Source organism: Manacus candei, unplaced genomic scaffold, assembly GCF_025592945.1.
Source record: "Manacus candei isolate 608988 ecotype Guabito, Panama unplaced genomic scaffold, ASM2559294v1 h1tg000024l, whole genome shotgun sequence".
NCBI lineage: Eukaryota > Metazoa > Chordata > Aves > Passeriformes > Pipridae > Manacus > Manacus candei.
This window is the reverse complement of record NW_026138072.1, coordinates 10,408,444-10,422,591: the sequence shown is the minus strand read 5'-3', so window position 1 is coordinate 10,422,591 and position 14,148 is coordinate 10,408,444. Positions and strand designations below refer to the sequence as shown.

General features: G+C 40.1%; 2 protein-coding genes across 3 annotated transcripts in view; both read left to right on the top strand.

Annotated features, from left to right (window-relative positions):
* The window catches only part of MAP3K1 (mitogen-activated protein kinase kinase kinase 1), a 57,912-nt gene extending 53,871 nt beyond the window's left edge, over window positions 1-4,041 (top strand). Inside the window, exon 20 of the mRNA XM_051788270.1 lies at window positions 804-4,041. Within this exon, the coding sequence (XP_051644230.1) occupies window positions 804-953 (150 nt within the window). The 3' untranslated portion in view covers window positions 954-4,041. The remainder of the gene's footprint in view (window positions 1-803) is intronic.
* Window positions 4,042-6,732: 2,691 nt separating this feature from the next.
* On the top strand, window positions 6,733-14,148 carry SETD9 (SET domain containing 9). 2 transcript variants are annotated; one of them, XM_051788319.1, is made up of 6 exons: window positions 6,733-6,962; window positions 7,685-8,049; window positions 9,753-9,876; window positions 10,828-10,943; window positions 12,099-12,235; window positions 14,007-14,148. In XM_051788319.1, the coding sequence occupies exons 1-6, from the start codon at window positions 6,865-6,867 to the stop codon at window positions 14,097-14,099; spliced, it is 933 nt and encodes a 310-aa protein (XP_051644279.1). In that variant the 5' UTR covers window positions 6,733-6,864; the 3' UTR covers window positions 14,100-14,148. The 2 variants fall into 2 exon arrangements, with proteins under 2 accessions (XP_051644279.1, XP_051644280.1); XM_051788320.1 differs by having other exon boundaries at window positions 6,734-6,962; window positions 12,099-12,204.

The following is a 14,148-nucleotide window of genomic DNA, read 5'->3' as shown; positions in this document are numbered from 1 at the left end:
CTTGGCATTCATGTTTCTTACTGAAATCAGTTAGGCATATTTCATTCTAAAGTCTAGTTGAATTTTAGGTTTGAATTAATAAAATACTGCTGCAAAGTGATCATCGGGATTTTCAATATCATGAATGAAGAAAGTGTTTGTACTAAAGAGAACTAGCACAGCAGTATTCAGATATGTCCTAATTAAGTACAAATCACTTGTGATAAGAGATGTGATTGTCATGGTTCTGTGTCTTCGTGAATCTAGTGGTGCCACGCTAGTGTTCTCAGTCATCTTGCTTAATTTGATCTAAAGAAAATAAAAATTAATTTGACTGGGGGAGATCTGCATCTGTCTGAGAAATACTGCCATTTGGGGTGGTAGCAGAAATACAGTAAAGAGAGTGCAAGAGAGCATGCCCGGCTTAACATATTGTAAAGTAACATCTCTCAGTTTAATCTGTCTCCATGTTGGCTTACGCCAGTTAACAGTGAAGGCAACTAATAGACTAAAGAATGCCTGTATGTGTGGCATTAGAGCTTTTCCTAGGCCTGCTCAGCACGTGATCGCTGCAGAATCTTGCTGGAAGGAGAAAATTTAGAGAAAAGTGTAAGGAGGGTCAGACTGTGAAAAGCAACAGGCATAAGGACAGCTTAAACTGAAAGTAGTAATGTAGTCTTCAAACTGCAGTAGGAAACATGCTGAATGGAGAAAATGTCATAAATATAACTCATCAGCTGAAGTGATGAACTTGTCGGAGGTTTTTTGGGGTAGAAGAAGGGGCTTAATTGCTGACTTCTAAAAAGTTGTTTTCCTTTGTTCAGATTGCTAGTGCAACTACTGCTCCATCTATCCCTACACATCTGTCTCCAGGTTTGAAAGATGTGACCCTTCGGTGTTTAGAACTTCAACCTCAGGACAGACCCCCATCAAGGGAGCTGCTGAAACACCCAGTCTTCCGTACCACATGGTAGCTGCTTATGTGTAAGGCTGAAATACTGAAGAAAATGCTACTTAACATACAATAACTGTCTTGCAGTGCAGTTAAGCGCAGCAAATTTTATTTTTCTCTGGCCTTAATGATAGATACATCAAGAAGTTATGGCCAGTAGGGGATCCTGCCTAAGTATGTGATTGACAAATCAAAATCTTTACCTAAGCTCAGTATGCAACATCTGACAATTTGTGCAGAGATTTGTAAACTGTGCCTTTTCAAACATCTGGCTCTATGTGAACACAAAAGCATTTTTTCCTTAAATCTGCAAGATTATCTAGTAGGTAAGTAATTTTTAATTTTATTTGGAGCACTTTTTCAGCAATATTAGCAGCTGAGAGGCTCAAGATCTATTTTAACATAGCTATCACTGTTTCCATTTCACATCATGTAGATGTTCTGCAATTAGTAAGTTTTCAGTACTGGTTAAAAGGACACTGTATTTGTCCTTTTACATAATGTTCTCTGAGTTACAAATCCAAATATTGATGGAAACTTTAAAAAAAAGGCATATTGCCTTCCTATAAAGTAAGAGCAGGCACTTGTGGTTCACTGTGCATTTACTGGCCATGTAATTTCTCTTGAAATTAAAGTTTGTTTTCTTTGTATTTTTAATTTTTGTGAAAAGGGGATATTTTAGTCTTTAGACAAAAAGATGCAAACTGTGTCATGGAATGTTTTCCTGACACAAGAGTTTTAAAACCAGATTTGCTGGATATCTGGAATAAAATGCCACCTTCAACAAGGATGTGTTGAGGGCTCTGATAGTATAGGTTATTTAATAAACAAGATTGTTCTGTATAAAGCAACTTAGTCTGAATCATGCTAGAAGTTGTTGAGCCTTTTTTATTTTCACATAGCAGTTTCTTCTGGCAAATCACGTAGAGAAGTTTCATGTCAAAGGCCTCTCCAAACCCACTAAAGTTTTTATGGGAGGCTTTGTCATCTACTTCAGCGTGAGCAGGTGCCAAATGTGCAAATCTCATTCTTTGTGTAAAGAAACTGAGGTTACATTCTCTACTGATAAGAAGTTTTACCTGCTGTTTTCCTTCTGCCATACATCATCTATTTACTGTAGCCTTTAGTGATAATTAATTTGAAAACGTTAAAAATATCACTGTAAGAAAGGTATTTATTTTAACGAGAAACAAACTTTGACTTGAAGAGCAAGATAAAGTAAAATGTGAAGTAAAGCTTCACCTGTAGTGCAAAAATTGTGGGTTTTTTTAGCAGCTGTGGATTTTTCTTTTAAACAGTTTTTAAAATTATTTTAAAGGCAGGTTTTTAGATTCTGATGCATGTAATACTGAAGGAAAATGGCAGCTTTTTCTTTTGCTTTTTTAAAAATGGGGATCTTTTTTAATCTAATACTGATTGTGTTTAATCCATTTTGAAAAAAATACTGTTCATGTTATAACTCTTCAGAAGCCAGTTGGATTGTTGGACTCAAATAGAATTGGTTATTTTCAAAAACTCAGGACAAACTAAATAAGCTATAGTACCTTAAAAATGTATAATACAAATTGGAAGTAAAACATCTTAAAGATAAGTTTACATGAATGAATAGTGCTCATACTAATAAAAAAAAAAAGGCAGTGTCATCAGTTGTGAATGTATTTCTTTTGGAAATTTTACATTCCTTTGTTTTGGATGATTGGCAGACTTTGAAGAGTTAAAAAGATAATACTGAAATGTGAAGTTTGGTAGCTCTGTTTTGTACTTGACTTTTTTTTTGACCACTTTAGAATTTCTCATTCTAATAAGATTATTTCCAAGTCTTATGTGCAAGCTTTAAAGGATGCACTCTTGCCAATTCATGTACTGGAAGATCACTTGTCAGATTAATACTGTTTCTGGCAGAAATGTAAACTGTATAAACTGATGAACCTCAGCTAATCAGTATTACTTTGTAGATCACTATGCCTACCACATTTCAAACTCAAACTGCCTCTTAGGTGTCCAAATGCATTTGTTTGAGTTTGTGTTTCGCTCAGCTTGCTGGTAATCGTGGTGTTTTTAAAAATGCAGATGTGATGTAATATTCTTATTTTCTTTGGATCAAAGCTGGACTGAAAATTGTATTGTGTAATTATATTTTGTGTTCTTAATGTTATTTGGTACTTAAGTTGTAAATAACGTCTACTGCTGTTTATTCCAGTTTCTACTACCTCAGGTGTCCTATAGAGTTTCTTCTACCAAAGTTCACTTTCACAATGAAATTATATTTGCTATGTGACTGATTCCTAAGACTTCCAGGGCTTAAGGGCTAACTTCTATTAGCACCTTACTGTGCAAGCAAATTTTACGGAAATCTCTGGGTTAAGAAATTTGGCTTCGTTGTATCCTTTGTTATTTTAAATATATCGAGATATTTTAATTAAAAGTTTTTACCCCATTGAACCAATTTTATATAGTATAATTTGTACGTATTTTGGTGTTTTTGTCTTTATAGTAAATAAAAGTTTTTGAACAAATCTTGTCCTTTTCTTATTAAAATGTCAATATGTTCAGTTTACTGATGTGAGTAAAATATTTCTGGTACACTTGGCTGTTTATACACAGTTTTGTACACCACACTTGGTATATCAAGACTTGTTTTCTAATATTAAATAACACATGAACGAGTTTTGGCCAATATATATCTATCTATATCTGTATCTTGGCTGTATCGATAAAGAATGGTTAGATAAGGGGCAGCAACAAAGACTAATTTTATTTTTTTTTTTAACTGATGATAAAGATAGCAACTTCTCTTAAGACAGCATTGTTATTTATGAACCTCATTTGGTTTTGCCTTTAGGTCAAGAATTAAATGTCTAAACTCTGCATTACTGCAAATGTTACAATTACCTAGTCAGGTAAGCTGATTTGATTAGGTCAGTTCTGGAGCCATTGAAGTGTATCTTGGAAGTCAATCTGCTATTTTATGTTTTTGGTGAAATGATTCTGTTTGCAATTTAAGTAGCAAATACAAGCCCTTCCTTGTTCAGGCAGTCTGACTATGTATTGCAAAGCTAGGACTAGTTTCACTTGATAGTCCTTCTCCAGATATTTTTTAAATTTTAAGAATTAATCTTTTTTTTTATGGAACACAATTTTCAACTATAGCCTTTTTTGTGACTACAAATTCTGTACTTCAAAGGATTACACTTTTCATAGTTTCCATTAGTTATGTGACTTTCTACAGATAGGGATGAACATACTGCCAGCAAAAACTGGCAGCAGAAATCTTCAGATAAGTTCTAATATCTGATCTTTAAAATCAGAAAAATGTACTAACTGAAATACATGACAAGGATTAAGTAAAAGATACAATTAATTTACCTTCCTTTACTTGATTTACCATAGAAGTTCTGAATTGTGCAGTACTGTGTCATACTTGCAACACTGCAGCCTAGTTTTAGTAACAAGGGACGGCAGAGATCTCCTGTCCCGGCAGTTGGCAGTAAAGTCAAAGACACCTACTTAGAGAACCAAATGTCTTCATTTGCAGAAGGCATGTTCAGTTCTTCCACAAGCAGATGGTAAGCTCTATGCCTGTTTGAATTTCTCTGGTGGGAATAACATCACATTTCTACATGATGGTCATAGGTTGAAGTCTGATGTTTCATCTTGCAAAGTTCTCACTGAAAGGTGACAGCTGCCTCCAGGACATGCTGGAGTGTCATGAAGATCACGTATGTCCTTCCATCACATGAGTGGGCAACCTATGTGCATGGCTGTGGTGACCTGACTCAGACCACTTTCCAAGGCACTCTATTTCCCTTACTAACTTTTCACTCATACTTAGCTTTCCATGCCAACCTGAATCGCGAATGTGACTTGCTTTTAAGAGCTACAGCATGCATGTACTGTGGAAAACATGTATGTTGTTTTCTGGTTATGGCACGCAGCTGCTAATATCCGGAGTTGAACGGAGACCTTTCTTCCCTGTCATTACCGAGGAAGTCCAGGAGATGGCAGGGAAGCACTTTCAGGCAGCCAATGTGCCTTCTGTTGTTTCCCTCGGTTCGCAATACCTCAGTTTGCAATACCTCATTGCTCCTGTTCTCGAGAAAGATGTGCCAGGTCAACAGTAGAATTAAAGCGATCATGGAGTAAATCAAGATGCAATTTATAAACACTTGCAAGGCTCTGAAAGAGGAAGTTAATTCAGTTTGTTTCATTGCTTTGGTGGACCTGTCTCAGATTCCCAAACTCTCTTCAAAATTTCAGGTCTGGCAATAGGAGTATTACCCCCGAGAGTGTTTGGAGGTTTGATTTCTCTGTTTACCCCCAAACCGATTCTCAAACACTTGCTCCATGTTTTTAAACTAGTTTCCGAAGAAAGTAAAACACACGCACACATATTCGTGTTTTCCCAATTCATTGGCAGTTTTTAACTAAACAATAATGCAGATAAGGAGCAGTATCCAAAGATGTAAGTATTGTGGAAGTAGGTACCCAAGCAAGGAGGGACAACAGTAGCTAAAGAGGTGATAACAGTACCCTTATCTTGACACTTGTAATGATTTGTAAAGAATGATTTGCAGAGCTTTGCTAATTTTTTAAGATCGATTGCTGAGCAGTTGTTTTCCTCACTCGATTTTTGGTTTTTTTTAAAAAAATGTTACAGATAAATGATGGTAGAATGTGGCACCAAAAGGGCTTATGACCCCAGTTGTAAATGCTCATGATTTGTAGCATATCTCTTCACTCTGGCTAGGTGGGTGTGTAGTAAATGCAGCACTGATCAGCAGGCTGCATCTCCCGGTCATCCTAGCCAAATACTAGGCACAAGTGTGGACAGAAATATAACAGGTTTCAGGTCTGGACTATTGATCCACTCTCTTCATGACATATGCTGCAGACTTGTGATCTAAGTCTTATGAGGAGCAGCTGAGGGAGCTGGGGTTGTTCAGCCTGGAGAAGAGCAGGCTCAGGGGAGACCTCATCGCTTGCCCAGCAATCCTGAAAGGAGGTTGTAGTCGGGTGGGGGTTGGACTCTTCTCTCGGGTAAATAGTGACAGGACAAGAGGACATGTGGTTCAGGTTGGACATTAGAAAGAATTTCTCCAGTAAAGGGGTAGTTAAGCACTGGAACGGTCTGCCCGGGGAGTCGTACTTCCTGAAAGTGTTCAAGGAACGGATGGACGCGTCACTTCGTGTTGTGGTTTCGTGTCCGTGGTAGTGTTCAGTCACAGGTTGGACTCGATGATCTTGGAGGTCTTTTCCAACCTAATTGATTCTATGATCATCTGAAGCACTAATAGCCCTCAGCATCACTAGGAGCAGGCACGAGATGATTTTGAAAAGCTGACATCATAGTGCCGGGGATTGCTCCTGGATGCAGAACTGTCAAGGAGGTGGGTTCAATCGCTGCTTCCGGATAACTTCCAAGCCACCTTTTTAATCTGGTACCAGATCTTGTCTTTTTGAATTGTTTAATATAACACAGAAGGGACACGTAATATTGTTCAGAGAGAGATGTGCGTACTTATATCTGGAAGGGGGGCCGTAAGTTCCCTTTCCCGATGCCCGCGGCTCTCCCTACTCGGGTATCCCTGGACACCGCCCCCGAGGGGCCGAGTCCTCACGGGCCCTCCCGCGCCGCGGCCGCTCGCAGCCAATGGCAGCTCAGCACACAAACGCTCCCGCGCCGCGGCCACTCGCAGCCAATGGCAGCTCAGCACACAAACGCTCCCGCGCCGCGGCCGCTCGCAGCCAATGGCAGCTCAGCACACAAACGCTCCCGGCCACTCGCAGCCAATGGCAGCTCAGCACACAAACGCGCCGCGCGTGTCCGCAGCACGGAATGGCCGCCGCGCTCGCGCGGTCGCGGCCGGGCCGGGAGGGCGGCGGGGGCCGTGAGGGAGCGGCCGTGAGGCTGAGCCGGCCGTGCTGTGACCGCCATGGGGTGGGCGCTGCTCAGGGCGCTGCGCCGCCGCTGGGCAGCCTACAAGTACCGCTTCGTGCCCTGGCTCGCCCTGAACCTCCGCCGCCAGGGCAGGTGAGGCGCGGGGGGAGCTCTCGGGCGCCAGCCCGGTCCCCGCTGCCCCTCCTCGGAAGAGACCGGGGCCGCCGCTCGGGTTTGTCACTGGACAGTGGTTCGGCCTTGGGGTATCCCTTGGCTGCAATGGAACTCTTATTTAGATTTTTTAAAATGGTATTTAGCATTGAAACTAGATAGGTTGATTGTTGAGATTTGGTTTTGTTTTTCCGTAAGGTGCGTTTGCCCAATTTTAAAAGGAAAACTAGTGTTTGAGTTTAAATGACTATGACATTGTTATAAGTAACTAAACTAAAACAAGTAACTAAATTAAAGTCTCTCTCATCAGCATAACATTTATCCTCACCTCATTTAAAGTGTTATGAACTACTTGTTGGGGTTTTTTTAATAAACTTCAATAATCATGTTTCATTTTTGGTGCATTTGTCACAGAGAGCTCAGGAGGGTTTAATCTGCTTGACTTGCAGTAAATACACAGATGATGGTTCTATAGTAGAGCAGGCACTGGTTTGAACTAAACAATCCTTTTATTTCACCTTCAGATGTTTTTAGTGTTATAAACAGTTCTAATTAGAACAAACATGAAAAAAGTTAGGGGTTTTCTGAAATAACACTGCACCTAAGTTACTGCTGCTGCAAAATGGCTCTTTTCTCCTTATTTAGGAAAAAAATTTAATATTAATATATCTTTTTAATTTTAGAATACTTTCTTTTCTTCACAGAACCCTCCGATATGTTCCTGAGAGCTCTCAAGACAAAATTATCTCTGATGAAGATGTCTTTGAAACACTACTGAAAACATTTAAAGCTCTGTTCCTAAATGATTTCAGTAGACAGGCGGATATTTTGGCCTTGCTTCCCGAAGTCAAATGTCAGTATCTGGAAGTACTGACTTGGGAGCAGAAGCGGTCAAAAGTAACTTCGTGTAACCATGGGAGTCAGCAGGTGTTTAGTCCTGAGGAAGTTCTGTTAAACACACTTGGATTCACTGTTGGTAGAGACCAGAGTTCCCTGGTGTCTGCTGGAACTGGAGTCTTTGTTACCAAAGGTTTTGTGCCAAAAGGGACAGTTGTGTCGATGTATCCTGGTAATGGAATGTTCTTATTTTTGGTTTAGATATGATTTCTAACTGTTTAATTATGGATTGCCAAAGTTCGTGCTTATTTTTATTTTATGGCATTTATTTCTGTCATTTCTTAACAAAATCACAAGTTATGGTGCATGAGAATATTTATAAACTGACTAGACTTGTTTTGGAAATAAGCAAAGCAATATTGGGAGGGATAATTTTATTAATTAAAAAACTTCAGTATTTAAACTCTGATTTTCCAGCTGTTACAAAAGCTGTTCCAGATTCTTTAAACACAAATGCTTGGGAGAAATTTCAAGTAGCTGAACAGTACAATTGAATTCCTTGGGGTTTCCTGAACTTTTGGTTCAGGATCTGAAAAATGAGGTTCTGAGGCCTCCACACGAGTCAGTAGACATGAGTTTCTTCAAAGCACAAAAGTACAAATTGGAGAATGAAAATAAAGTGTTCATTTAGCAGAACTGTTCCGTAAAGTATGTGTGGAAAAATCAGCACTCCTCTTTCCTTCTCCTCATTTCTTGGAACTGTGTTTATGTCCATTTCTTAGGAAGGTTTGTAATTCTGTCGGCATGGCCCAGCTAGGAGCGCTCTGCTGACGTGCTTTGAGTTTGTTTCTGTTTCATCTGTCAACAGAATCACCCCCTGCATGTGGTCTCTGGCTTGTGCCAGCGCTGCGGGGTCGGGAGCAGCCCGAGCCCTGGGCAGGGGAGCACAGGGGAGCTGTGCCAGGGCAGGAGTGCACAGCCACTACCACTGGCCAGTTGTCAAGTCACAGTCACAGTGAGTGGTCCTGCTGCTTTGCAGGTCACTTAAATTTTAGGCACATACTAAATGTGAGCCTAGGTTCATTCAGAGTCTCCCCTGGCAGCTCCTCTAGCATTAAAAGGGGATGGGCAGGTGAAATGCCTTTCATTTTCAAGGGAATGAAGGAAACTGCAGAGTGATGGGCTGGGTGTGATACCCTGTGGACAGGGACCCTGCGTTTGTGAGCACAGCCTGCCCGTGGCCTTTGCCTGGCTCCTTGTGAGGCTGCAGTGAAGGACTTCTACTAGGGGTGCTGAAGGTGTAGTGGGTGTGAGGGGGATGCAGGACAGCAATTCCATGAAAAACTGTGAGCCTGTCAGCTCTTACTTTTCTATGCTTGGAAGTCGGGGCAGGTTAAATCCCCTCTGCAGATTTGGGAAACGGTCTGCTGAAATAATTTCTTCTTGGTTTGTCATTTTCCATTTCCTGTACCAAGCAAAATCTCTGATGTAGGGTGGTGGAGGTTGGTATTTCAGATTCCTTGCTGTCTGCGTGTGCTTTTCAGAATCCTGACATGGTAGAAACAAAATAGCATGGTCTCTTCAGCTGTGTTTTCCTGACGTTCTCCTCTCTGAAGCTGATCAGTTGGCTTTAAGGCTTTATCTACCTGTCCCAAAGATACTGAAGTCAGGCCTTCTCTCTGATGATTTCCTACAGTGGCTTCCCTCTTTGGAATACCTCAACTCATTTAGTTGTGTGAGGTTTTTTGCATTCCAGAAAGCTGCGTATAAAAGCCTTTAGGTTTACAAATGTCAATGTCACTAAGTGAGAAGGGACTTCTCTCCTATCCCCTCTCTCCTTTGAGTTTCTGTGTGAAGGGGACTGGATGATACCATAAGCCCATTCTAACAATTAACTTATTTTCTTCTGAAATAATAATATCTGTCTTGCAACAGGTACAGTATACAGAAAGCATGAGCCCATCTTTTTCCAGTCCCTTGGCAATCCCTTTATTTTTAGGTGCATTGATGGCATCCTTATTGATGGGAACGATAAAGGACTATCAAGATCAGTGTACAGGTAAGCAAAAGAAATGGGGGATTGTCACTCATCTGATTTAAAAGAGGGGTACTAATAGTCTCAGTTCCCTGTTGTCTTACCCTAAATTGAGTTTACATGATTGTCATCCACCTGTGTATATCTCATAATGCAAACAACACAAGGGTGAAGAGTTGCTGGTTGTGATCCTTTATTGTGTCTTTGTCTGTAACACCAGAGAGATGAGTTTTGATGTACTGAGACTTTCTTGTAAAGAAATTAGTTTTAGTAAACAGGATGTATCATAAAAGGATTTAAATGTTTCTGAGCTGTTACTCAAACCTGCCTAGTTTGGCCCATCAAATCCAACTCCCTGCTCCTGGCAGGACTGCCTAAAATCAAACCATAGGACTAAGAGCATTGTGTAGACATTCCTTAAACTTGGTGCTGTGACCACTCCCCAGGGGAGTCCAGTGACCAGCCATCCTCTTGGTGAAGAATCTTTTCCTAATGTCCAGTCTGAACTTCCCCTTACACAGCTAGCCTGGACTGCTTTAACTTACCTTAAAATATAATTTGTAGCAATTTGTGTTTAAATATGACATGAAAAGAAAATAGTAACTAGCAAAATTATCTAAAATAATACCTAGTTTGAATATTAATACCTACTAATACCAGATTTTAATTTTGGAAGTGAATCTAGGGCTAATACTGTAATGAGCCTTTGCATCTTTAGAGGTGAGTGAGATGAGTTGACACTTCTGTGACAGTAACATTTGATGCTGGTTTCTGGAAGAGTATGCGGTAGTTTTGTGCAGATTCTTTCACCAGAGTCTGAAAGACACCACACACCAGAGGGAGGTTTAAATACTCTTTTTAAAGTATCATTAAGGTGTTGATCTGCAGCAACTGTGGCCATTTCTACAGGAGGAAGTAAGAAAACCTGTTAGGTGAAGAAGCAGTGATTCACACTGAGGCTGTTGGTCATTTCAGGTCTTGCAGGAGGAGAGATCAGCTTGGCCCATTTCAGATGAGTGATGAGAGCTGGCTCACTGCTGCTCCGCAAAACCCACTGGCAGTGGGACAGTATGTCAACAACTGCTCACATGGTAAGTTTCCAGGTAAATTTTTGAGGCTTGAGGTTGTCTTTATAGATATAAATTACTTTGGAGGTAACACAGAGAATAGAATACTGATCTTAGGGGACAGTAGTCCTGTTTAAAACAAGATAAGCACTTATGGGACAAAACGTTTCTGAGAGTTTTTGTCACAGTTTGGTGTTGGAATCCTTCAGTGCAGCAGTGCATCAAATACCCTTGTTCTTTTCTCATTAATTCCCCCAGTTTCCTTCCTGGTAGAATGAAAGGCACACACCCCAAAATGTGAGATGGTTGGATAGGATACTTGGCACAGGTCCACCGGGCTGGGACAGAACATAGAGTTTCAAATCAAGCTTCCCAGCCTAGTTCCAGCAGACTTCGTGAGAAAACCAAATGCACAGTGACATATACAGTAAGATTCTATCACTGCTCATTTTGAACCGTTTTTTTAGACTTCCTTATGTTTGTGCACAAAACCTACGAAACTGTTGGTATGATCTCACTGTTGGACCTGAAGAAGGGAACTGTGTATTCTGTCTCACTGTTGGTCTTAAGTAATTCATGGGAATGGTTGTGATACATGGAAAGTTGAATTGATACCATACCTACCATATCTAGCTTCTGAGTGTCTTTCATAGCCTGCATTACACTAAAGATTCCCTGACTCCAAGTAGCATCCAGAAAAGTTGCTGGAGTAGCAAACCAAGTATGGACTGGCACAGACTGTCCCATGAAACTGTTTCTTCCAAGTCCAATGTCCATGAAGTAGATTTCCCTCTTTCTGCTGGACAGATTGGGATTTCCTCCTTGGCTGTATTTCTGACATATTTTGACACTAGAAGAATTTTTTTCAGTATTTTTTTTAACAGTAAAAGCAAACATTGTGTATTAACAACATTAGCAGTGCTGTAAGCTCTCTCTGGTGCTAAGCAAGTTGTGCCTCCTCATATACAAGTTGATAATCGAGTCAAGCTCCTGTAGCTGGTTGTGTAAATTCAAAGTAGGACTTCGGGGGAGTGCAGTAGCTCCCAACAGAGGAGCGGTTTTCAGTCCTGATGAAGCATCTGGTATTATTGTATCAGTACATTTGATGTTTTTACAGATCTTTAAGCACTATCTAATATTTCCTTTGTATTATAGAGACTTTTTTTTTCTTATTTCTAGAAAAAGCAGCAAACGTGTGTTATCAAGAGTTTGATGTGCCGGAACATTTTCCAATAGAGCTGAAACAGTACCTTCCAAACATCTTCTACAACCATGATACAGAGAGGTCGGCAGCAAATGAAGGAGCTCATGGATTTGTATGATACAGGCATACTGCATGTGTAAAAAAAGACAGACATGGCTGAAAAATAACATACAGTGTGAAGATGAGTTACACAAAGATGTGCAGCTATATGGGAGAGTTAGCTCTTTGAACAGACTAAGTTTGGTGCCAAGACTGTTTGTTCCTTTTTCCACATCTCCGCAGATGAGTTCAGCGGGAAAACACGGTTTTGCAAGCAGTGATTGGGTTGCACTGCAGGGCAGTTCTTCTGAATCCCATAAAGCACTGGTTATATTTTGCTTGTATTACAGTATTGGAGGTTTTGGGTGTGTATTTCAAATGTAGTTAGTGATCCTTAACCGTTCAAAGCCCTTCTGAGATAGTTCAGGTTTAGACTTCTTACTCTCCTGGTTCTCCGTGTCTTCTGCTTATGTGACAAATAAGCTGAATTTGCAAAAAGAAACCTAAAATTATATTGAGACAAGTGAAGTATTATGAAGTATAAAGGCGTGTGACTTTTAGTTACAGTACACAATTACAACATCCTCATTATGATGTGGAAATTCACCTTTTTTTGGAAATTAAAACACTTGGAAACCTTTCTCAGATAATCCTCTTCATTTCAAGGATGAATGAGGATTTTAGAGCAGATCATGTGAACTTTTTATGTAATTCTGGAGCTATTTTAAAACTCTGAAATTGGAGAAAGTTATGGTGCATATTGGCAAGTTGGCTTTTCTGATTAAACTTAGACTTCCTTGAGGGAAGGTTTAAGATGCCCTTGTAACCTGCAGATAATTAAGTAAATGCTAATAAAATAACCAGTAGGACTGATTTCTGATGAAGCATGGATGCTGTACTTGAAGTGTGAAAGCACAGTGAGGAGAGATAGGCTATGGGACCTTTTCAGGAGGGGGGAATTTTGCTCTCTTCCTTGGAATCTGTGGAAGAAAGTATGGTCCTTCAGTCATTATTTCTCCCAGCCACTAGACAAAAGATCATATCTGCTTCCAGCTGCTTGGTTTGATACTGATATATACAATGCTGGCAGCATGTGTAATCTGGGTTCTAAGTCTTTTTCTGTCTTGTAAAAGAGTTCTTAGGACTTGTTTACCTTTTGTTTGGTATGTTTCAAAATGGCCTCACACTAAATCTTTAGTAGTTAGACTGTTTGGGTTGATGCTGTTTTTCTGATTGATCAGCTTCAGAAGCATGTACTCTCCTTCCTAGAGCAGATATTTCAGCTTTAGGGCATGGTCATTTACTGAAAGGAAGTTGGGGGCGGTGGGTTCCTAAATATATCTGTAAGAAAAACGCCAGCCCCTGATTTCAGCTTGGAGTTTATGGAGAAGTCACCCATCACTGTAGATTGAAGCAGATCTCTGATTGCAGTTCAGTGCTGTCTTCCTGGGTATTGGTGGGCTCAGAGTAGCTTTAGCCAAGTATCACCTGTGGGCAGGTGTGTCTAGAGGAATGGTTTCTGCTCCATGAACTTTGATATAGCTTCTCCTGTCTGAGTAAGTCTTGACCAATTCTTTTCAATTCTGAATAACTGTATGAGTGAAAACATTATTTGCATACCTACATAGACTGTGCTTTTTTGGTAATTGTATTTGTTTTGTTTATATTTGCTGTCTGTATTTCAGTACTGTTTTTCCATGGTCCCTGCCCTGCATTACGCCTATTACTCCCAAAACTAATCTAGACAAAGCCAGTGTTTTAGCTTCTTGAAATGAAGAATTAAAAAAAATTAAAAGGAAATACAATTGTTCACTTTCACATGTTTTCTTATCCTTTTTTTACAGCCACCTGAGGTGTGTAGTTCTTGTCACTCTCAGAGACATCAAGCAAGGAGAAGAACTTTTTTCAAATTACTACACTGTTGTCAGATGAATTAATTGATTCAAGACTGAGGAAATCGTCAATAAAATATGTACTATGTCTGTA

Excerpts from the sequence above, each read along its gene's own strand:
- SETD9 (XM_051788319.1), top strand. The coding sequence starts at position 6,865 with ATGGGGTGGGCGCTGCTCAGGGCGCTGCGCCGCCGCTGGGCAGCCTAC. Across the intron at positions 6,963-7,684 it reads AACCTCCGCCGCCAGGGCAG|AACCCTCCGATATGTTCCTG; the intron begins GTGAGGCGCGGG and ends TTTTCTTCACAG. Across the intron at positions 10,944-12,098 it reads TGTCAACAACTGCTCACATG|AAAAAGCAGCAAACGTGTGT; the intron begins GTAAGTTTCCAG and ends TCTTATTTCTAG.